We start from the raw sequence: 23751 nt of genomic DNA on the forward strand, positions 1-23751 counted from the left end.
TTACTTCTGAATATCCTGTAGTTGCATTGCTGTAATTCTGATGCATTCCGACACAAGTAATTAATAATGAATCACTGTATTCTTTCAGAGTTGGAGTTTTTATGTGTGTGTATGTGTGTGTCTTTAAAGTCTTTCCACCACAGCAAGTATGACAAGGGTGCATTTGGATAAAATATAGAAAAAACAAATTCAAGGAGTAAAACCTTTAACATTTGCCCATAAATAAATCTCAAAATCAAATTTATTATCAAAAAAGGAGATAAACCAGATATTCAGTGAGATTTAGTAGTGCTTTAGCTAGTGCTAATGCTATTGTATGGAAAGATGTGTTGTTCAGAGTTTTCAGTTACAGTCAGCAGGATAAAATACTACAAAAAGTAACTTATTAAGAGAGGTATCTTGTTATTCAATACTGTAAATTTTATTTCAGCAAGAGTCTGCTCTTTTTTGGGTCAAAGAAACCTGCAAAATCAAGTTCACAGACATCTAAGGTAGAATTTAAATGTTATAAACATAGGCATCTAATGCTGTTGGAGATGCCTTAGGGTATGCAGAGCATCTGTATGAGGCAGATGTGAGGCAGATCAAATGTGAGCATCAACTGGATCATCAGCTGGGGGCCAGGTGGGATATCCTGGGGCATCTCTCACCCTGCAACTGATTTGACCTTCTAGGGTGTGATCAACTTTCACATCAAAACTTGTAATTGTAGATATCCACATGTAAACTGTCTGACTTTGCTGAGCAGCTGATATATTGATGATACTGATGGTATTGACTAGATTTTCACTGCCTGTTATAGGAGTCTAGAAATTTTACACAAATGCAGGCTTGTTAACTGGGAATTGTATTACATTCCTACTATATTTTCTTATATAGGTATTAATTTTATAGTAGAACTGACAACATTTATGTTGTTACCTTTAATAATAATAAAAAATGGTAGTATTTGTTCTTGCCCATTCAGTGTTTTCTATGTATAGATAAAATAGAGAGGAAAAAATAATGAAATACTTCTTTTCTTAATGTATTCTTTACAAAAAGATTCATTGGTATTTTAATTTGCATTTTAAATGTCACAATATTTCTTTTTCTAGACAGAAAAAGGGAGCGCACTACATGAAGCAGCCCTATTTGGAAAGGTGGAGGTAGTACGCATTTTGCTTGAAACAGGTAAATCTGATTTACAGGAAACACTGAAAAATACTCTTAATTTTCCTAATCTCTGTGTGCCTCATCAACTTTTGGTTATACAAATTACTTTGATCTTTATCAGCCTTTGCAAATCTAATCACATGTACTTCTCTTTAAAACGCAGTTCTTTTAGAATAAGAAATTGCTATATGCAGAGAACAAAGGGGATTGCACTAAGACTCATAAATTCCGTATATGACTCAGTGTATGCCACTGTATTCTGAGAATAAATGTATTCTGAGAACAAAATGGCTACATAAAATTTTGTTATTCACTCTGAAAGACAGCCAAGAATATTCTTTGATGTAGAGACCAGAATACTCATGTTCACATTTATTTCCTTCCGTTAGCTATTCCTAACAACCACACTATCCTGCTTGCTCCTTCATTTCCTGAATAAACTTTGAGTCCCTGTGAAGAAAGGGGGAGGCGCTGTGTCTCTGAGAATTGCATTTGTCCTGAAAGGACAGAAGAACAGGGATATAAAGCCCAAACAAACCCATCTACTACATAATAAGAGTTTCAGAATTTTTTTGCAGGTAAATCACTCATCTAGACAACCATCTTAAATAAATGAGATCAACAAAAATAAAAATATCTAGAAATAACTTCTCGCTGATACGTGAACTTTTGTTACGCTGAGGGATCTCATTAATCTTTCTTATCAGTGCTTGTGGGGTTATTTATATATTGCAGAAGAAAGTATGTCATAATCACAGCTCCTCATCTGAATCTCAACCTCATCTGAGAACTGTTTTCAGAAAAAAAAGTCCTTCCAAGTTGCTTTTCTGTTTGGATGAATGAGAAGGAGGCTGAAAGGGGTCTTCTCGTTTTTATTTCCTAAAAAAGGAAGGACTGGAGAACATCACAGAAACATAGGAAGCCCTTTAGACTACAGAAAAAGAGCACCTCTTATAGATTAATACATGTTACAGCCTCTGCCAGCATATAATTGTACAAGACAGGATAGTAGAATGTTCATGGTGAACTCCTTCAACCCCAAATGCTCTGCAATTCTGCAACACTCCCCACCTTCTTCCTTTTTTACCTCACAATGCCCTTTTCTCTAGTTCTGCTTCAAAAGGACTCAGATGATGTTTTAAGTAGCTATTGCGAAGGAAAGGTGTAAGTTGATGTCTGGCCTCTTACAATCAGCTGCCAGTGCTAAATTAGCCCAGCAATATTTTGGCTTTATTTTCAGTGAGAAAAAAAAAAAAATCTCTTTCTTACAAAACGAACTAGGAAACTATCCATTGGGTTAGGAAATTACTAGAACTGCAGCCTTTTCCAGTGAATGCTTTCAGAATGTGCTTATAAATCCTGCTTCCTCTGATCTTCTCTGTTCAGTGTCCTGAGAAGAATTTTGCTTTGTCAGGACTTTTCATGCCTTTACTTTTTATGAAAGTAGATCCAAACTGAAAACCAACTTGAGTCTTCTACCATACGGCAAACATTTCTGAGGTAACCCTACAAGGCAAAGGTAGAGAGTCATGCAGTATCACATACAACAGGTTCTGATTCAGGGCAGGCCTTAAACATAGTGGTTACATTCACAGTTTGAGCCAATTACTTTGTCAGCAGTCTGAGCAGTCAGTGAGGAAACGCTGTAGCTGTTCCCAATGCCCACATACTACACATGGGTATTTCACTCTATTCAGAGCATGAATTTCAAAAATGTTGCCGTGAAGTACAACTTTATTAACATAAAGTTAAAAACTTTTTCGTATTTGTCATGCTAAAAAGGGGCAGAAAAGAAGAATTTTCTGTCCAACCTGTCTTAATTTATTTTTGTCTATCAGTGTTCCTCCAGGAGATCAAAGCCTTTTAATGTCCAAAACAGTCTGTTAGTGTCTCATTAGGTGAGACCCTTTGCTTAACAGGTTGGCTGAGACAGACAGGACATTTGATACATTTTTTTATAGAGACTACACTTAATAGCGATAGGGAAACCCCTTAGCAAGTTTCTCCTGTGAGTTAATTCGCCGTCAACGAAACTATCAGCACCTAGAAACAGACTCACTCTAACAGTTCACAAAATAACACATTTATTAATACAAATTTGTGACAATTTATAGGGTTCATTTCGTCTGGAACAGGGTCTAACTGTAAAAACACATTTAAACCATGTAGTAATAATAATGAAGCAAAACATAAGCAAAAACTTTAAAGCAAAACAACTTACTAAGAGTACTATAAAGCAAAAGTAAGCTCTAGCTATTTATGAGCAATTGGCATGCCTAAGATATGTCTCACCTTCCAGGCATCACCAGAACTAAAGGGAGAAAGACCAGCTTGTCAGCCATCTCTGGCAGTGTTGATGGAACTTCTCCCCTATTTTTGCTTATGTCCTTTTTTCTCAGGCACTTTGAGTGGCTATAGTCAATAAACTGATTTTGGAGTGATAGACAAATGACACAGGCCCAAGGGGGGTTTTTGTGTGTTCCCATCTGGCAGGAGGTTTGCAAATGAAGGCCGTGCTATCTCCATATCACTCCTTTCTTTGTCTAGTCCTCTTATTAGTTTCTGGGAATGTCTCCCCAGGAGCTGGGGTCTTCCAGGAAACCATCAGGAGTTTTTTTTCTCCTTATCTATCACCTTACAGTATTGTTCCCAAAACACATATTTGTACTATCAACTAGAAAGTCCCAGTGAATTAAAGCAGTTTGGAGAGGAACATAGGACAAACATTCAGAGAATTTCTTGGGTCTATAAAATATTCTTTTCAGGATGCCTGTTTCTGAGAAACAGATTGTTAAAATAATTCCAAATTTGGTTTAAGAAGCTTACTTTATATCCCCATGAGTTACAGAAACATGAAACCCATCCATGTCAGCATGTGAATTTTAGGCTACTCAAGCTTTAAAGAGTCTGCTGTACTTCAGCTGTAATGCAGCTGTTAATCTGCTGCAGTTGTAAGAACACTTGCTTTCAATTTGCCAGATAGTTGAGTCTGATACACTACATTTCTAATCCAAAGCACTTGGGGTTAAAAATTCCACCACAGATCATTTTCTTTTTCAGGAATAGATACCAGCATAAAGGACAGTTTGGGTAGAACGGTTTTGGATATACTTAAAGAACATCCATCTCAGCAGTCACTTCAAATTGCAGCTCTACTTCAAGGTAAGTCATATTCAGTTATACATTTGTTAGAGATGAATCAGAATAGCATGGAGAAATATTAAGGCATATAGTAATTTCTAGTCTTTAAATACTTTGTTATAGAAAAGAACAGTCTTTTCAATTAAACATACAAAATTCTTGTTTGCTAGTTGAACAAAAATAAGCGGTTCAGTATCTGAAATTCAGAGTAAACCTTTTCTTTTTTGTGGACCATAGAAATTAGCATGGTGTGTCACTTAATAGTTACTCTTCATTACCCACTGTAATGTTTCACTTCATTTCTATTAAATTGTAATGATAACCTACAATTGAAATGCTTGATTCATTCATAAATAACAACTATATGACTGAAAGATGATGATATTTTTCCAAAACATTTCATTGTATTTTTCTCAATTTCCTTAATTATAAAAACCCAAAACTACAAAACAACAACAAAAAACCCAAAACAGACAAAAAACCCCCAAACAAAACAAAACAAATAAAAAACAAACCAGGCAGTATTGCTTGTTATTACAGCAGAAACAATGTTTTTTTTTTTCGTACATATCTTCATTGTCATTCCTCATCTTTCTTTCATGGTGTAAGACTCTTGGAAGTCCATTGTTTACTTCAGGTTTTTACTCTAGAAGATGGCAGTAAAGTGATGAAACATGAATTAGGGCATAACTCAGTGTTAAATATAATTTATTCTCCTCTATGAAATTTTTTTCCTGCATCTTCAGAATAGTCTTTCATTGACTGTGTTTGACAGAGGAGTTCCTGCAGGTATCACTGCTGCCTCTCCCTCTGTATTGATTATCCCACCTTTAAAGAAGCCATTTTAATCAGTTCAGTGGTGGTTCTACATATGAACAAGCTCATGCTTCAGTCTCCTGCATAACTATATTTTATAAGAGCATTTCCTAGAGAAAATGAGGTCATGTGGCCATGCTGCATCCTTTCTTTTCTGAATAGCTTCCAAACTTGTTGACTAGCTTCAGTAAAGTTTTCCTGTGAGATGATAGACTGAAGATACAAAGCTCTTAAAAGTATAATGAAAATTTTGCAGGATGGAGGACAGGTATTCCTATAAGAAGCAGATTCATGTTATAGCTGAACTGAATTAACAGCTTGCCTTGAGGTCTCCCTCCTTCCTATTTTCCTTTGCTGTTTCCCTCATTTCCCCCTTCCTCCTCCTCTACTTCCACCTACTCAGTTCCCTTACATATTCCCCACATACAGGAGATTTCACAGTGACCTGATACAGTTCATGAACCATTAAAATACAAAAATGTATTTATTGTATTAAATATATTTAATAGTGCATAAAATATTAAGAAATAATATTATAAATATACTTTTTGTTGTTTTAATGAATCTGCCTTCTATGTGATTCAGGTCCTAGAGTTAGCTCTGTCCCAGGTATCTGGCAGAATCAAAAAGTGGGCAGGAGGATATGCGTGAGGGATGTAGGGCTTCCCCCTGTCAGCAGAAGGGAGTTCCTAATTAGACTCAGACTCAAACTCAAGCTTCAACCTTTATGTCCTCACTCAGCTGCAGCATGAACATACCACTGTGTAGAGGAAAAGAGAGTTAATGTTATACTGAAACTTCTTCAGTGACAGGAAAAGGGTCAGTCAGAACTTCCACTTTCTTAGACATCCAAATCAATCATCCTTCAGATATTAATCTAGGTTTTATCATGAAGTTCCATCACCAACTAAACTAATTTTCATTTTAGTATCTCTTTATTGTTCCATTTTCTCCTTAGTGTGATAATCTTGCAGTCTCAACCCCACTGATGAACAGTTTCTTCAAAGTACGCTTGCTCTATGAATAATAAAACACCCAGACCCCTCTCAGGGGTTTCTCATGTTGATGGATCAGTACCTGCCCTCAGTTTTTAACCACACACACACACGCAAAAGAAATATATCAATTTCAAGGCTTTTTGATGCATTGACATAGAATCTTTTTCAAATGTGTGCCTTGAAAGTATAAAGATGACTGCTTAGTAGTTTCAGCTCATATTAGTGTGATGAAACTGTGCTTTTAATGAGCAGCTGTTTATTTTTGCTCTGTCTGCCTTATAGTCAGAAGTGAGGTACAAGGATGAAAAATGTTACAAAGATGTCATTCTGACTCTTAAGACAACCTGAGGAGCCCCTTCAGAACACCCTTAGAACCCACTTAGATTCTTTTTCATCAGCAAAATGTTCACTGAAGCTTTGTCCATCAAAGATAAAGTTTGAACTGTGAACTGAAGTTGAAAAATAAAATCAGTAGTGGTAGGATTCAGTACTAGCACTACTGATGATACAGTTGACCCTCCCTCCTCTAAAAAGCCAGCTGAGTATACTCTTCACTAAAGTGTGGGTATTTATCCTATTGTAGCTGAAAAGTCAGTGAAGCACTGGGATTTTGGCAATCCTGAATGTACTGTAATTGAGTTTTGATGATGGGTAATGAATTCCATGCAAAGAAAGGGCAGTTACAAAGAGAGATTCAGTGGCTTCCAAATACGTTCCCATTAAAGCTGCTGTCTTCAGATGATTGTCTAGTGAAGCTTATGTATCTCCTTCATGTAGACTTACAGGAAAAAGAAATTAAATTAATGGTGTCAGACAATTACTGGCCAGATTTTGTAAGTGTCTTGCTAATTTTGCTCTTTTTACAGACATAATATCATTGAATTTATTGTTTCACCTTGTTGCCAGGATAGAGTAAGACTTTTATCACCTAGCATTCTCATTAATTTTTACTGTTTACCCCTTGCACTGTTATGAGTGTTACTGCACAGTTTATAGCATTAACAGCATAATGTTTATCCCTGCCACAAAACATTAGCTTTCCACATAGGCTGAAAGATGCATATGAACAGGCTGGCAAAAATTACCGAGGAAATAATGTGTCTGGTATTACTAGCGGGCCTGATAGATTCTTCAGCCCTATATGCAGAGGGTTAACAGAGTTGTAAGGAAAGTTTAGAAAGAACATGGTTTTGAGGATATTTATGAGAAAGTTCTTTGAAGAAGATAAAGTAATTTATATGTTTAGAAGCAATTAATGGAAGCAGTAATGCAAAATTCATTGAGCTGATCCTGAAACCTTCAGGGCTGATAGCCAGCTGTGAATGAATGCCCTCACAGTATTTAAGAACTGTGGATATAAATTGTTCTCTCTTTTTAAAAGAATATTTAGAAAACTACTTTTTACAGGTTATGGGTTTAAAAGAAACAAAACCTTTTGCTAATGAGGTTTTAGAAATTATCCTAGTGTTTTTGTGATCTTTACTTTACATTTTTTCTCACTATCCTGAGGAAATAGCAATGGAAGTTCCTGTAAAAATATTTTTTTTTGTGTTTGCAAAGTCTGCCATCTTTTTTGAGATGTTGACGCATTATCTGATAGAAAGAAAATAAATTAAAAAATCACTTTAAAGAGCAACATGAAAAAGGCTGAGTAAGCTATATGCCACCTGAATGTTTTTTTTACTGCCTGTTAATTATAGATGGAATTAATAGAAATGACAGTTCAAGTTTTAATTCTAAACATGTCTTTCAAACATGTCACTTCATTTTCAGTGTCTTGCTCAGGTCTGAGTTGCATTGAACTCACTTAAAAACACTTATTAGAGTTTAGATTTTTAATTTGATAAGGAAGAAATAGCTGTATAGGCATTGTGTACTCAAAGAGCAGAGAATTAGGATACTGTGCCAAGTAAGGCCAGGCTACTGAATGCATTTCATGCGTGCAGTGAAACAACAGCATTCAGTGCTGAAGCAGTTAACAGTATTGGCACTTAGGACTTTATAATTAGGCATTGAAGATAAAAGGGATGTTGCCAAGGCTAGTAGGCCTAAAATTAAACCAACCAGCTGTGTTTTAGTTTTAGCACATGTGAACGTGACGCAGGTGCATGCTATACTGTCTTTCAACTCTTTCTCCACAGGCCACTATGCTTTCTATTAGAATCTTGCTCTTTTACTATTTCTGGAAGCAGAATTCTTGTTATTATGGAAAAAAAGAGGAGATAGTAGATAAACAGATGAAAAATGGCATGAGCCCCAGGAAGGCACAGTAAGCGTCGCTGCATAGACATTATGGAGGGAGATGCAATGGAAAGCTGTTTCCTCTCTTCTGCTGAAGCTGCTTAGAAACCTAACGTTGTTTGTACCTGTTACCGAATTATTCATAAACAGAAAATGTACAAGCAGCTGCAGAACCAGGACTCCTTTCTTCTGCTCTCTGCTTGAATAGCTTTGGTGTCATTAGCACTGGCTTTCTTTTGTGTATTCTCATTCGCTCTTTCTCTCTTGCTCTTTGGACAAGTAGATCTTCCATTCCCTTGAGTGCAGGAGGCCAGCCTCACTGGAAGGATGGAATAGGTTTTCAGTAAAGGATTTAATTACAGCTGTGTGGGATGAAAATAATTGAAATCTCAGCCCCCCTTCATTGTTTTTGGGTTTTTTTTAGTTATGTGTTTGTTTTTGGTTTGGGGTTTTTTTGTTTTGTTTTTTCTTTTTTTTCCTGAGGACTTCTCATCTCCTTTTATGGGCTATTGTGCAACAGCTGTAGAGTATTAACTATGCTTATGAATTAATTTAACTGCTGATGTTGTGGCGACTGACAGTTTAGCTGCACTCCGAATCATACTATCTGTGAATCATAGTGGTACTTCAGTGTTTGTTTCTGTTTGACTTCCCTGAACACATGCACAAAAACCAGCTACTGATTTCAGGTTTCTCTGGGATTAAATTAAACTTGAGTCATTCAGAATTGTCCTCTGAAATTTAGGAGGTTGAAGGCAACCAGCTTCCATCTCGGCTCAAGTCTGTTACCTTAGCACACCTGACAATAGTAGTTACCAATCAGTTTTCTGCTACTGCAGCTGCTGTAAAGAGAAGGGAAATTGGGTCATGAAGCCTCAGGTGGGCTCCTTCCCAGGGGACCAAGTGAGCTGTTTTGAGCAGAGATTCTTGACAGCTCCCAGGCTGGGACAGGACTCAGTGGAGCTGCAGGATCCTCAACCAGGTTCTGGAAGAGCCTTGGGGAGGGCAGAGGGTTTTCTGAAGATTGCTGCTCTTCATGAAGATGTGGAGTGATGGAGGAGTAAGGACGCCTCTGCAGGGCCATCGGCTGTGGAGGGGAGTGGTTTCTAAACAAGTTTTATTTCTCTGATCTAGTTACTTGGAGAGCCTTCTATTTGAAAAGGTGAGTGTTCAGATTTTTATTCTAATCAAATTTGGCCTTTTTTTGATTTCTTAAAGTTTTAAAAAGCCTTTTGCTCTCTTAGAGAAGATTGCTCTAGAAGGAACTCTGTGAATCCACCCATGGCATGGCTGACGTAGTGTTTGAAAACAAAAGGGAAAGGAGCTCATGCTTCATTTAAAGCAAAATAAAAAAAAAAAATTGGTTGTTTTTTTTTTCCATTAAAAATAAAAACTTCTCTGAGGTGAATGTAGCCATTACTCTAAAAGCCAGGGTTTGTAAATAAAACAAAAGTCTTAACCCTCTCACCTTAGAGAAATTGGGATCTAAGAGGTGCTGAAATTAAAGCAAGTTATGCTTTTACTGTCTCTGGACAATAGAGAGTGGCTCTCTTCATGGTGGAGAGGCAGCTGTGTTTCTCTGCTTACAAGGTAATTCTTTCCCTTCTGCTTGGCTTTGGCCTAACCAGTGTTACAGAAACTGAGAAAGCTGGAGTTCCAGCTGTTTGAACTTTCCAGAGCTTGTTACCTTCTTTGGTTATGTTCTTATTTCCAGTGTTCTTCACTGTTTTTATTTCCACTACTGTAAGGCCGCTTTTTTATGCTGTTACTTTTTGTGCACATGACCCTATTTAGGTTGATTGGGGCTATGTCAAAATCTAATCAAAAAGAATTCTACTAAGCAGGCAAAGTTTTTGAAATTCTTAGTGTTAATCCTCACTGAACTGTAATCTGCCGTTTGGGTAAACAGAAATAAAATAGTCCATTCTTCCCATTATGAATATGACAGGTTGTGTCCCAAACAGCCTTTACTCTCCTGTATTGTAGGAATGAGAGGCTTTTCTTTAAACTCTATGAGAACACAGCTGGGGAAACTGTTCTGGTCCTGTAGTGGTATAATTCACCAAGCTTGGCTTTGTTCTGAATTGTCTTTATTGCTTTGGGAAAAGTGATACAACCTGAGCAGTCTCTGAAGCACACAGCAGCCAGAGCAAACGATGGTAACAGAATCACCTTTTTTCAGTAAGTTTGGGCAGGCTTTGAAGATGAATTCCTAATCAGCTGCAGGTGAAAGCATCCAGTGCTCGTGTGTGCTTTGTCTTTGGCTCTTAATATAGATCAGCTGTTTTGTGTCTGTTTCCCTGCCAATATTGTGGGTAAGTATACATTTGCCAAGACTAAAAGCCTCTCACAACTGAGTCCCTGTCTTTGTCTCGTACATATCTGGTAGAATTTTCAATAGCATAAAACAAAGTTAGGAGTAGAAGTCCCACAGGTGTCCAAATTTTTAAGGGTTGCACTCTTACAAGGATGGCACGCTGCTGGCCTGTTGTAAACCTTACCTTACCCCACCACACCTAGTGTGAGACATTTGTGGAGGTTTTCTGGAAAGAACTCTGCATTTTTAAAAGTAAGTATTTAAGACTTATGCTGAACTTACGATTTCCTCCTCAGAACTAGCCTCCAGCAGGTAAGTGCATTGGTCTGGAAGTGGGGCCTGACAAAGAATAAAAATAGAGAATTATTTTAAACCCACAGTCTTGTATGATGACAGCAAGGTTAAAGTCCTTCACAATCTCTCATTCATTCCTCCTCCTAATAATAGCTGTATTGATCTAATAATTGTAACACTCGCACCTGATAGAATTTCATTTTAGGTTTGCTTTTGGACAGTTGCATAATTACCAAGCAAATATTTTCAGACACAAATTGAATTCCTTTTTTCTTTTTGTTTTCTTTGGGTCTGTTTTTTTTTTTTTTTTTTTTTTTTTTTTTATTTCTTCTCCATCTTGCCTATTAACTTGACAAATACTGTAGCTGACAGAGCTGGAAAACATTCCAGAGCATTTTGTCATGCTGCTAGTTTTCTCGTGGTCTCTTACAGCTCGTCTTTGCTTCTTTGCTTTCAGTATCACACAAAAAAATTGAAGTATGAAATTTTCATATGAAGAAATGTATGACATTATCCAGGGGACCATAGCCAACCATCAAACTTAATATATGGCACTTTCAAATCATACATTAAAAAAAACCCCAACCAACAACCTGCACAGCATTCTGAAACTGCATGCTGTTTTATGCCATTTCCAGTTTCAATTTCTTGGATGTCTATTTTATCACAGACTGTATTTGGGTTTTGGGATTTGTTATTTAATCAGGAGTAACAGCGAGCTAACAAATACATTGTTGACTGTAGAAATTAAATCAGGGAGATTTCAGTTCCCAGAAACTCCTTAGTCTTTCAGTGTGATATTGATGAGAGCAGTTGCTGTAGTTTGGTTTTGTGTGTGTTGCAACATGTGCTATTGTGGTTACTATCGGTATCAGAAAGAAATTGTTTAAGCAACTTCAGAAACCCAAGAAAATGCAGATGCAGAATAACTGCCAGAACTGAGAATCAGTCACTGTGCTGGAAAAAAAGTGCCACTATTGCATAAATAAATTTCTAATTATTAGGTCTTGGTTTTCCATTAGGTCTTGGTCATCCATTAAGGTAACCTCTGTACAAAAGCACGTGAAAATAATGTAGATATTTTTATGAAAAGAACAGTAATGAAACTGAAGTTCATATTTTCATGTTTTTCTGTTTGTATAAACATTATTGTGAATGAGGTGCAAGGGAAGTTTTAAGGGGGGAAAAAGCACACTACTTTTTGGCCTGCTAGTTTTAACTAAATTTTTGAATTTGCATTCTTTTTTTTTTCCTCATATATTATTTCTGTGATGCAAGCAGAATATTTGGGGTTTTAAATAGTATCAATGTTTGTACTTATTGTGAGCATCCTGAATACCTGAATATCTTGACTAAAAACTCTGCACAAGTTTAGAATAAAAACCTCTTTCAACAGTAATAATATAAAGGAACAATTGATATTTCAAGGAGACAGGAAAAAACCAGGAATAGTCTCAATTCATTACTCTTACAATGAGAATTCTGTAACAGTTTCAGCAGATTAGAGACCTGGCCTTTATAGTGTTTTGCAATACTTTCAGCAAATGATTGCCTTGCAGCAGTGTTTATGAATAATTACAAGGTTGTAATATGAAAAATTAGAAAGGCTTTAATGAAAAATGAAGTAGCAAATATTTTTAGATTGGAATAAACCCCCTTAATTCAGCCATTTAAGCATTTGTGTATCTTTAAATTGCAGAATATATGGAAACAGGAAATGCAAGTATTTCAGAGGAACGCCCACTGGAATGCGCAGAACGTCAGTCTTGCATTTTGTCCCCAGAAGTTCCTCCATCTCCAAAGGCTAAAAGTAAATACATGTACTCTGTGAATGCAAAAGCTGTACCAAACTTCTCTTTAGTATTAAAATTATATTACTAAAACATTGATACAGACATGAAAAATGAAAAAAATAAGAAAGTTACTGATATCAAGGAGCTTTTTTTCTAGCATCAGTTAGCTATCTTGACTACATACACTGTAATCCATGTCATATAGAAGAGCAAGGAGTTGTATTCTCAGAAAGGACAAGTCACTGATGAATGTGTTGCATTATTTGATCTTAAATCTTTTTAATTTATCTGACGTTACACATTTCATATTCAAGTAAAACAAAAATGCTAAATATATCAGAAGTACTCTGCAGGCATCGTTCACATTTAGGTTAAAAATGGAATTTACTTCATCTTTCCCAGTGAGTACATCTTCCAGTGGTGTTACATTTGGAAGCCTCTTTCAAAGATCACGTGTACTGTTCTTCCATTCATCTTCTCACACAGCTTTTGTACACTGTGGTGATCACTGTTGTCTGCACGTACTTTCATTTTATGTTCTGATTCACCACTTACACACACATCCACTAAAATAGGGCATTTTCTGAGTGTACTGTCATCCTGCTCTTTCATGAAAATCATCCTCTTGTAGAACCAAACCTGACTTCTGCCCTCAGTAATCATCCAGAGTGAATGTAATTGACTGCTGGCAAATAACTAAGCCTCTCTTTCTTTTTGTTGTGTGAGTTGTGGTGATGTTTTGTTGTTGTTCTTCTAGGTTCTTCTTATTTTTTTTTTTTTAAACATGTTTGCAGGGAGAGTTTTCATTCATGAGAAAGCCAAGCTTCCTGCTGTGTGTCACATTATGATCTTCATGATTCTTCATTCATGAGAAAACTAAGCTTCCTGCTGCATGTCAGATTATGGCCTTCATGGTGATAGTGAACAAATGCTATAGTTCCAATCATATTTCCCATTGGGGTACTTAACAGATATGTGGTATATGAAGATAAATAGTTCCTTTGAGATTAGTTCAACTGCCATATGCAATAGGAGTGTTTGTCCTGAAATAAAGTAGTAAATATTTTTAAAATATGTTTTACTTCTTAATGATAAGGTCATGATCTCACATTCTTTATAATCACTTTCAAATTATAAATAATGTAAAACGTGCTAGCTGGGTTTTGCTTTGTCTATTGTGTAATCTGATACTAAAGGAAAGAAATTGTACTTGATTGTGTTTCCCATCCATCTGCCTGCCATTCTCTTACAATCTAATTTCAAATAATTTAAACCAAATTTGGAAGTGGAATGGCAGTATCAATTACTTTCTGTGACTTTCATGAAAGTAGGTAGCTAGATAGAGGAGAGAGACCTTAATAAGTACCTACACTGAAAGAAATAGGCAAAATGTGTCTATTATGTGTTCATTCTGGCGGCAAACAGCCAGTCAGTTAGTGCACTCTCACTCACAGGTCAGTCCAGTTTTGTCACACGGAATTCATTCTTGCCCAGTGAGAAGTACTGCAGGCCATATGTAGGAAAACATGGGATTGGGAACATGAACATAATTCTGTAGGAAGCAGTAGTTCTGTTTCTGTATAGGGCACTGTATCATGATTTTAGAGTAGATTTTAATATTTAGGTATTTTACTTCCAATTTTTAGTTATTATAATATTGATCTGGATTAATTTCAATTTTCTAATTAAAAAACAGACTATAAATAAACTTGATTATATTTTTGCTGAATTTACTTGTTTTGTGCAAAGTTACCATTGAATAAGAGTAACGAGTTTTGAATGCAAAATTTCTGTTAATTAGATATTAAAAGGCAATTAAATGCTTTTAATTAACAACTGTTCTTGGCTCAGAAAATTTCAGTTATAACTGGCCATTGGTGTAATTTTAAAAATATTTTTTGAGTATTTTTGTTTACTAAGCATAGCAAACAGTAACTATGAAGAAAAACAAACAAACAAAAGCTCTAGACCAACCAGATACAGTCTCATCAGGGGATTCTTTAGTTATGTGGATATATTTGTCTGTTTTATGTATGCTGGGCTTAATATGCTCACTCTCTTTTTTCTTTTCAGCATTTTATTTCCAAAGATGGAGTAACATGGAACTATCTGTATTTTATCAAGTCTAAGCGCTGTAGTTTCCAATAGTATGACTGTTGGAAACTGAGTCAAGAGAAGGGGTTTCCTATTTGCTCCTGGAAAAACTTGGGTTTCGCTTGTATTTTCATTGCTTTTACTAAAGGTAGCTGTGTAACACACATGCAGTAGATAATCAGAACATAACACAGTTCATAATGAGTAGCTTTTTAGTCTGTGGAGGTCTTGCTGCTGACGGTGGACTATTTGCAGAATAGTTAGCACTCAGTGTGAGTCTAGTACTTACTACTACTACTGTTTCTAATAGTGGCCCTCAGTTAGTGTAGACATATAAAGCCCATTGCCTTACTGTTCTTTTAGATTTCCTAACTAAAGATTTTGGATAAATAAAGGAGAAACCGTGAAACACAATGCAGAATGCACTAAACATAGGTTTCTGGTAGGCTGCTGCAGGGAGGCATGTTTTAAGCGTGTGGGTTTGTCCAGTATATCCTTCCAAGATTCCATTTAATCCTAGGAAAATGAACAAGAATTGTTTATTCTTGCTTATTATTTATTAGCTACTTGGATGGGACAGATGTGCATTCTTAGAAACTGAGTTCCAACCTAGTCACCGTTTATGGAACCTATGTAGTGTATTGATTGATTACAGCAGCAAAGGTGAACCTGATGTAGAGTATGGGACGTTGATTTTCTATGTTTGTAGAAACTTTGGATTCCTGGATTGATTTTACATTCTTAGATAGTTGCTATTTCTAGACAATTTTCAGGATTAGAAAACAGAGAAAGGGTAAGTATATGTTGTAGTTCATTCTAATTAAATGCAAGGTATAGGGCAATGCAGAAGTATGTAGATTGCCTCTAGCAAATTCCAACTCTGGAGTGAGATGCCATTATTTTTGAGAGAAGAATTGTGCATGAAGATTATTGTCTAGAAGATAAGGCATGGAAATAACAGATAATAAATTTAAGGAATGTGTATTTCCGTTTTAGGCATTAATTACACCTGGTATTCTAATTACTGACTAATGGTGTGTCTGTTTTTAAAGGTGAAGCTGTGACTGGAGAATTATCAAAGCTCTTAGATGAAATCAAATTGTGCCAAGAAAAGGAATACTCTTTTGAAGATCTGTCTCATACAATATCAGACCATTATCTGGATAATTTTAGTAAAGTATCAGAGGAAGAACTTATGACCAGTGGAAGCCAAACCAAGCTTAATGTAGTAAGTAAGATTGGATACAAAGACAATATATTCAGTTACATCTGCTTTATTTATGATGCAGTCAAGAAAAAAATAGTGCAAGAGTGAGAATAGTACAAGGTTAACATTATAATAGAAAAAATAATATAGCATGTGCTTCTTACAGATTTAGACTGTAATGTTCCCCTTATTTTACAAAGATATTGCTTACCACACCTCAGAATGTGTTTTTATGACACCACTAGTATGACTAATCATTTGGGTTACTTGTTTCGAGCATGGGGAGGACATGGAAGGGTGTTTTTTGAAAAATAAATGGAAATCAGTATGCTCAATACTGTATTGAATACTAAATGTTTGCAGAATCTGATCAGATGTGCCCCCAAAAGAAGCAGCTTAGCATCTTCAGTTGTTATTCTTATATATTTTGTTACTATATAGGTTTCTCAGTAGTCTAATGATATTGAAGACTGAGTCTCTAATACTGAAAATTGTTGTGGTTGTGATACTTCAGTACTGGATTTTCAAATACAATGAATAAAGTGCTCTGGGATGCGTTTTTTTTCGTACTGTAATAAACCTTTTTTTTTTTTTAATTGAATTCTCTTCCTCAATAAGAAAATGGGATTGCCCAGGAAATAAAGGAAAGAACAGAGGAAGAATGCTAAGCATTAAATTTCAATTAGTGTTGTTTGTAAATTAAGAAAAATTATGCTCTCCTATATGAGGAAAACCATGGCAAGTTATGGACTTCATGTTCTGGAGCATTTATTACAGTATATGTAGAAAAAATGAGATGTACAGAGGTGGTTAGCTGCCCTGAGAGGCAGTAGATACTTTTGTAAAGCCCTTCCAGATGTTTGAATGTTTAGGTATGTAACTCATATTGAACTCAGTTTGAACAAGGTACTAATCCCATTTAAACATTTTAGACACTCTTATAGCGTCTCTCTGAATTTAGGTGCTAGCTGCTATTTAAATCTGCTCAGCTGCTGTTTTGCAGAAAATGTATTCCATATAAATCTGTCTACTCTGACTGAAATTTTTACAGACCTAAATGAAATACAATGTGAATAGAAAGTATTCAGACACTAAATCTGTAATTTATGTGCAGCAGGGATATACAAAGGTAAATTAGGCAATACTTTTTTTGAGATTTCATCTATTTTATATTGAACTAGATGTGAAAACAAATCTTCAAAATTGGGGACTGTTTAAAGCATTTTATGGGCTCTCCTCCTAATGCATCCAGCTTTTCTTTCTAAGAAAACTGTAATCAGGATGATGGGTGCATACTCCCAACATGAAGTCAGGATGGAGGGCAGAACATATTTTCCCTTAGAGTAAACCCAATTATACAGGCCTATATGGAGAGGACTCTTTGTTGTCATGTGGGATTTTCCTGTTTGTTCTAAAGCATCCATTTAATTTTTAAGTGTATTTTGGGTGACTCAGTCTGTTCAGTTGCCAGTTGGCTGCCTTGCATCAAAAAATGGAAGACACAATGTCTTTTAATTTTGGGGAAGTGCTGCCTTCCCTTGATGCTTAGGCTCCCTGTGTAGTGCAGGGGTAATACAAAAACCTACATGCACTGTAAGGAGCCATGAAAGAGTAATTGGGAAGAAGCACTAAGAGATATGTTTAGCTCTAAAAATGGTTGCAAAGGTGAATGCTGCCAAACTATTCAGGGGGCGGGACCAGCAAGCATGGTTGTGGAAGACATGTGACTGTATGGTGATAATACATAAATATTCATTTAGGTTTCTTCAATAAGAACATGAAGATACGAAGAGAAAGAAGTGGAGATGTATATAGATGTGGGGAGTCAGAAATAGATTTCTTGGATATATATTAAAGAAGAGAAAGATTCTTGCAGCTTATTCTGACTTTAGTTTTCTCCTCCATGGGAATCTTCTGTAAAAATCTCAGTAGGTAAAGTGGGTTTTTCTCTGATGTCTGCATTTGTCCAGCTTGCATTCGTTTCTGCTGCACATGCCAAGACCCTATGGGAGGGGCAGCACAGGAGTGTGGTAATACTGGAGCACAGACTCTTTTTGCCTGCAGGACCAATTGTTACCTTTCTCTGTTACCAGCTCCAACACAGGGCTGAGAACTGCACCTAGTGTGCCTCCATGAGCAAGCAGTTACTTCAGGTTCAAATCAGCAGTTTTCCCCCAACTTTCATTGCTGGCTGTGCCAGAATCTGCTCTGAAAAGGTGTAGAAATCAAGTCCCTGCTGATAATGTGTTAATAATGCCATGTCTTGATGTTGGTTCCAGAGATGATGACTGGTGCAGGCTTTTCACCTTCTTGTAGTCCAGTGGTCTGAAGAGGTTCCAAACCCCAAGCTATAACACTTCATGACCTCAGGGAGATTCTGCAAAGGAACTGGCTGCTAGGAGACATATGTATTTTTTGCATCATGCTGTTGTTCAGAGAAGTAGGAGGCCAAGACTGTGGAATTTTTGATCAGAATAGAAACTTGAGGAGTTGGAGCAATGAGCATCAGGAGCCAGCTCCTGAGCATAGCACGGGCTTGGGAAAGAGAAGGCAACAGGAAACAGAGTGTATTTTAAAGCATTTTTTTATAGCAATTGGCTCTTTTGAAAGGGTCAAAACCACCTGTGGTACTGCTCTGGCTAAATAAGATTTATGTCGGTTTAGGACTGCAGAAAGTGGTGTTTGTCTATCCACGATCCATCGCCTGGAATTCTCTCCTGAATCTCAAGAGCCAAACTCTTTTGTTTGAAAGAGCAGGGCTTACTGTTTTTGTTTAGTGTAAGGGTAGGGGGGATGCCTGCTTTTTAATGCAATAACTTGACAGTAAGAGGCTTCATCTGGAAGAGTAGCATTCAGTTCTTTCCATGGCATAAGAGTGAACTTTAACATTGGTTTTATAGTCTCCCAAATAAAATACTGATTATCAGGCTATGATCCCATCTAGTATTCTTTCTGAACTGTATAACCATTGGAAAAGTACCAGTGCAATCCAGAGAGCAGGACTTTGGATGCCTTATACACAGGCAAAGTCTTTACCTTTTCTGGTCTCAGGTGTCTTGCACTGTTTGTTGCTCAGTGATACGGCACTTGTAGAATACTACCTTTTCTTTTGAAGAAGCTGTGGTTGGAAGTTTTTAGGCCAAGGACAGAATTGAATCCATTCTTCTGTTTGCTGTGTTATCAGAAAATTAGTTATCCAACCACACAGCAAGTTGTTCTGGAATGATTGGAATAAGGGACTACTTTTCATCAAATTTACATCGAAAACATTACATGTTTTTATTACTTTATATGTTTCTATTGACCAGGTGTCTGATGTGTGACATAAGGCATTAAAACCTTAGAGATTCATGTGCTCACAGTATTTTAAAGTCAAATAGGAAGCAGAGTCTGCACAGCTCTGAGGTTAGGTGAAAAATTAAAAAAATTAAAACAACTTTGGGTTTAGTCTTCTGAGTTCCAAATTACTAGTCAGATCTGACTCCTAAGTTTCCTTAGGACATGGAAGAGCTGAATAGGAAAAGTGAAAGTCAGGATCTTATGAACTGGAAGGCGTGAACATCTGGGAGAGGGAGATTGCAATGGAGTGGTAAGTAAAAGTAAGGAGAGTAACAGGAGACGCCACAGTGAAGACATGAATAGAAACAGATCTGGAGATGAAAAAAAATCCCCACAGGACACTTCCATTCCAAAAATTGAAGGAAAACTGTGAAAACGTTGGGGTTATGGAAAAGATGATTGTGTTAGCTTCCTGAATGGGGAGAATGTTTAATGAAGAGAGGGAAAACTGTGAATGCTCGTTTGCTGAATAGCACAAAGTTAGATGAGAGTAAGTTAATGTTATCTTTTATTTGAAGAGTACGTTATAAAGAATAAACTAAAGGAAGTCAAGTTAAAGCTGCACTGGAAAATTATAATTTCAGTATTTTCTTTCTCAACTCTGGCTGTGTTTAAATGTACTTCTGATGTGCTGTCATAGAAAATATGAATTCCATGTTTACTAGTACATACCAGGCAACAACTCCCTGTTCATTGTCTCCGTGAAATTAAAGGTCAGATTGGACATAGTTTTGTGATTCTGCTTCAGAGAGAGCTCAAAAAGACCTACGTTCACCTAGGCATCATTTTAGTTGGAATTCCTAGTTTTTCTCAAAGATGTGCAGGTTGGGTGGGGTCTGACAGTGGCTTTACAGATTTTTACTCCCAATTCCTGTCTCTGTTTTTCCTATTTCGGTCATTGTGACTTGAATACACTCTTTAGTCCCCCTATGAATGCAAAGACATGGAAAGCCCTGACAGTTGCTGCTCAGGCAAGCTGGGAAAGCTTTATACTTTTGTATTGCTCAGTACTGACATGCTACAGTTGTTGTATGTTTACTAAATACAAATCTTCCGGAAAAAACTAGAAATTAATTGTTCAACAAGTCAGAAAAGGAGCTGTGCTTCAAAACACATTCCAGAAAACATGAGTGGGAAAAAGATACAGGAAAATCCTTGGTTTTATCACAGTTCAGTTAGCTAAGGTGTTTCCTTTTCAAGCTAAGTTAAGTATGATTGCTAGCAAAATCAGTTTTGACAATAAATTATAGCAGTTTTAGTTTTTTAAAAAAAGCTTAATTAAAAAAAATATTTATTTTCCAATAGATGGCAGTCTGGTTCAGTCGTTTCAAGAACAAAAGCAGCCATCTTATATAAAGGTTTTCCAACTTTTTTTCATTGCTGTGTAAAAATCATGTGTTTTAACACGGTTGATAGTACAAACTGCTTCAAAATGAACACCTATAATTTCTCTAGGAGAAAAAATTATGGAACATCATGACATCCATTTAAACTACAAACTAAAACATCAGGGCTAAATTTAGAGGTGTATCATAGCAAAGAGGTTACACAAGTGTGTATTCAAACAATCTCTGTGAATTGAACAGCAAGCAAGAAAATTTAAATAGGTATAACTTGCAAAGCAGGGATCCAGAAAAATTAAGTGTGTCAGAAAAAAGAACAGAAGAATGTCGAAGTGTATATTATGAGAATTCTGAACTCTGGCAAGTAAATTGCTTTAAATTCCTCTGTCATTGGAATACTAAGATCATTACCAGTTTCTTGTAAGGTGTGACATTCCTGTGTATGTATTCATGTGAGAACAAATTATTCTAAATGTGATATTAAACAAAGAAATGTGCTGTCTTTATTGCAATGCATTTGCAGATTGTGTATGTTAAAAAAAAAAAAACCAAAACAGAAAAGAGAAGTATGGGCTTTTTGTACTTGCAAGAAAAAATCTTGTGGATACCAGAGAATATGTTGCTTTTTATTTGCTTTGCTGATTGCAAAGCAAAAAATAGGGTATTAAGAACTTCTACACTTCCATAGTTGTGTGTGTATGTGTGTGTGTGTGTGTGTGTGTGTGTATATATTTGCCAGATGTACATGTTGGATACAATAAATCTTAATCTTTTTCTTTCATAAACTTGATCTTTTATTTTCATAATACTTTCTTAAAATTGACTCTTAAAAAAGCGTCATCTTACTTTGTGTTCAGAAATTTATTCCAGTCCCTACTTTGAAAACTATTGAGGTTTTTTCCATGCGTTAACCATAACTATTCTCCGTATTTTTTGAGAAGTCTTGAGATTTTTTTTGAACTAAAACTAATTTTAAAATCTGCCACTTCAGTAAAACTGAAGCTCCAAATTGAAGTATTTTCTTCAGAACAGTCGCTTTAATCTTGTGTAGTTGGTGGTTGCTTCCAATATTTGCTTTTACATTTATGCTGTTGTGTTCAGAAGCATAATACAGAAATTTATGTTATTACTTTGCAAGTACAAATGCAATATCTTACTGTCTTTGGATTTGTGACGTGAGGTTAGATTAAAGAAACAGTTCCGGAATGCTTTTATGTTAACAGCAGAGTATATGTTAAAGAATTTTACTTAATTACCTGGAATGAACTGAGAATCTGAAGTTATAAGGTGCCCCTATTTTTTTTTTTAAACTGAAGATAGTAAAAACATGTAGTGACTACACTACAGAGATATTTCACAGAAGTGGCAGTAGTATATCTGATTAAATTTAATGTGGTTATATAATAGATAATAAAGGCTGGCAGCAGTAATTTAAATTTAAACATGTGGAAAGGTTCTGTGTAGTCTCAGGAAAAAGATTTGGATTTCATCACAGGCATATAAATGTCACTTGCTGCTCACTTCTGTCATCCAGAAAGGGAAGTATGATACTTGTGCACATTAAGAGAGAGTGGAAAAAAATATAGTTAAAAATATAGTAACATTGTTAAAAACAGTAATGGTATGTATTCAAAGAGAAGATTCACTTTTTACTCTCGTGTCAGAATATCAAGAAGATGAAGCAATATAAAGGCAATAAAATATGATCGTGTTTGGTTTATATCTAATGGGAGATTTGAAAGTGTAGAATTACATGGTTTTGAAAGAAGTGGGTGAAGAATAGGTACATTAGAGGTTGATAAAATGCATGGTTGCTCAGAGGTCAGTTATTCTGATTAATTTTTTTCTCTAAGGAAAAGAACAATTATTTTTGATAAAAAACTTTACTTAACAAAATAATAATCACTGAAGAATACTGAGGTAAACAATTTAGTAGCATTATTCAAGAACGCTGTTTTGGTTTTTACTTTTAATATAACAAATAAATAATGGCTAGACAGAAATCTAATGGCTAAGAATAACCAAACATGCTGAAGTAAAATAATTACTGTCTTGGATCAACGTGGTAGCCTTTAAAAATATCACACACTTGCATACATGCATTATTGAGAGAGTGATACGAAATTTCACATGACGATGATAAGCAAGAAGTATATACAATTGCTTACTAATGAGGATACATTAAAAACACATTCAAGAACAATTTTGGTTACTTATTCATTAAGGAATAGTAAAATAATCAGACCTAATTGTTTGGGGCTCCGTGGACAGAAGCAGATAAATTTTAATTATTTAATATAGTAATACTTGCTCAATTTAATAATAAAGCTTCACTGTATTTTGCAGGTATTTATGATGTGTTAAAAAAAGGGAAGAGAGTTGTACTGAGACACAGCGTTTGCAATATTGTTGCTTTACTGAATTCCCTTTTTATAATGGAGTTAAATAATTTCTGTACTGTCAAATTTTGATGTTGCAAGAATTTTGTATTAAGTTGCTCTTTTGCACCCAGTCCAGTAAAGAGTCTTATTTTGCAAGCATATACTGACTCTTATTTCTATAGGAAGTAAAGATATGAAGGCCATCTCTCCCAGGATATGTAAACATTACTTTTTAAAATTCCCTTGTTGCAAAGGTCTACCCACTCTCTGAAGATAGAGATTATATAACTTCAAAAATTGTTTTTAAAAGCTACCACCCAACTAAAAGCCATCTGTTAGTCCTAATTTCTAATACACGCAGTGGTATTTCCCGCTGAGAAGAACTGGTGTTGCTGTTATTTTTTTTCATTAGGTATTTATAACGTGACATCCAGTACCAAACATCCACTTGGTCAATACAGAATGATATATTTTCTGAAAGCTACTTTACAAAATGCTTTCTAAATTCTATTTAAACATGAGGTGGTTACTACAAAGAAGCAGAGGGGAACATACCAACTTGATATAAGATTTTGTCCCCTCTTTTGGGTAGGTTACCTAGCTGAGAGGACTTCAAACGTTTTTAATGTATG

General features: G+C 35.8%; 1 protein-coding gene across 1 annotated transcript in view; it reads left to right on the forward strand.

Annotated features, from left to right (window-relative positions):
* The window catches only part of LOC113997404 (ankyrin repeat and sterile alpha motif domain-containing protein 1B-like), a gene marked incomplete at its 3' end in the record, with an annotated part of 224260 nt that overhangs the window by 59878 nt on the left and 140631 nt on the right, over positions 1-23751 (forward strand). Inside the window, exons 5-8 of the mRNA XM_027739205.2 lie at positions 1098-1173; positions 4216-4317; positions 12662-12772; positions 15902-16077. Of these exons, the coding sequence (XP_027595006.2) occupies positions 1098-1173; positions 4216-4317; positions 12662-12772; positions 15902-16077 (465 nt within the window). The remainder of the gene's footprint in view (positions 1-1097; positions 1174-4215; positions 4318-12661; positions 12773-15901; positions 16078-23751) is intronic.

The sequence above is a fragment of the Pipra filicauda genome, unplaced genomic scaffold (genome assembly GCF_003945595.2).
Source record: "Pipra filicauda isolate LSUMZ 115617 unplaced genomic scaffold, ASM394559v2 scaffold334_size1588553_pilon, whole genome shotgun sequence".
In the NCBI taxonomy this organism is placed as follows: domain Eukaryota; kingdom Metazoa; phylum Chordata; class Aves; order Passeriformes; family Pipridae; genus Pipra; species Pipra filicauda.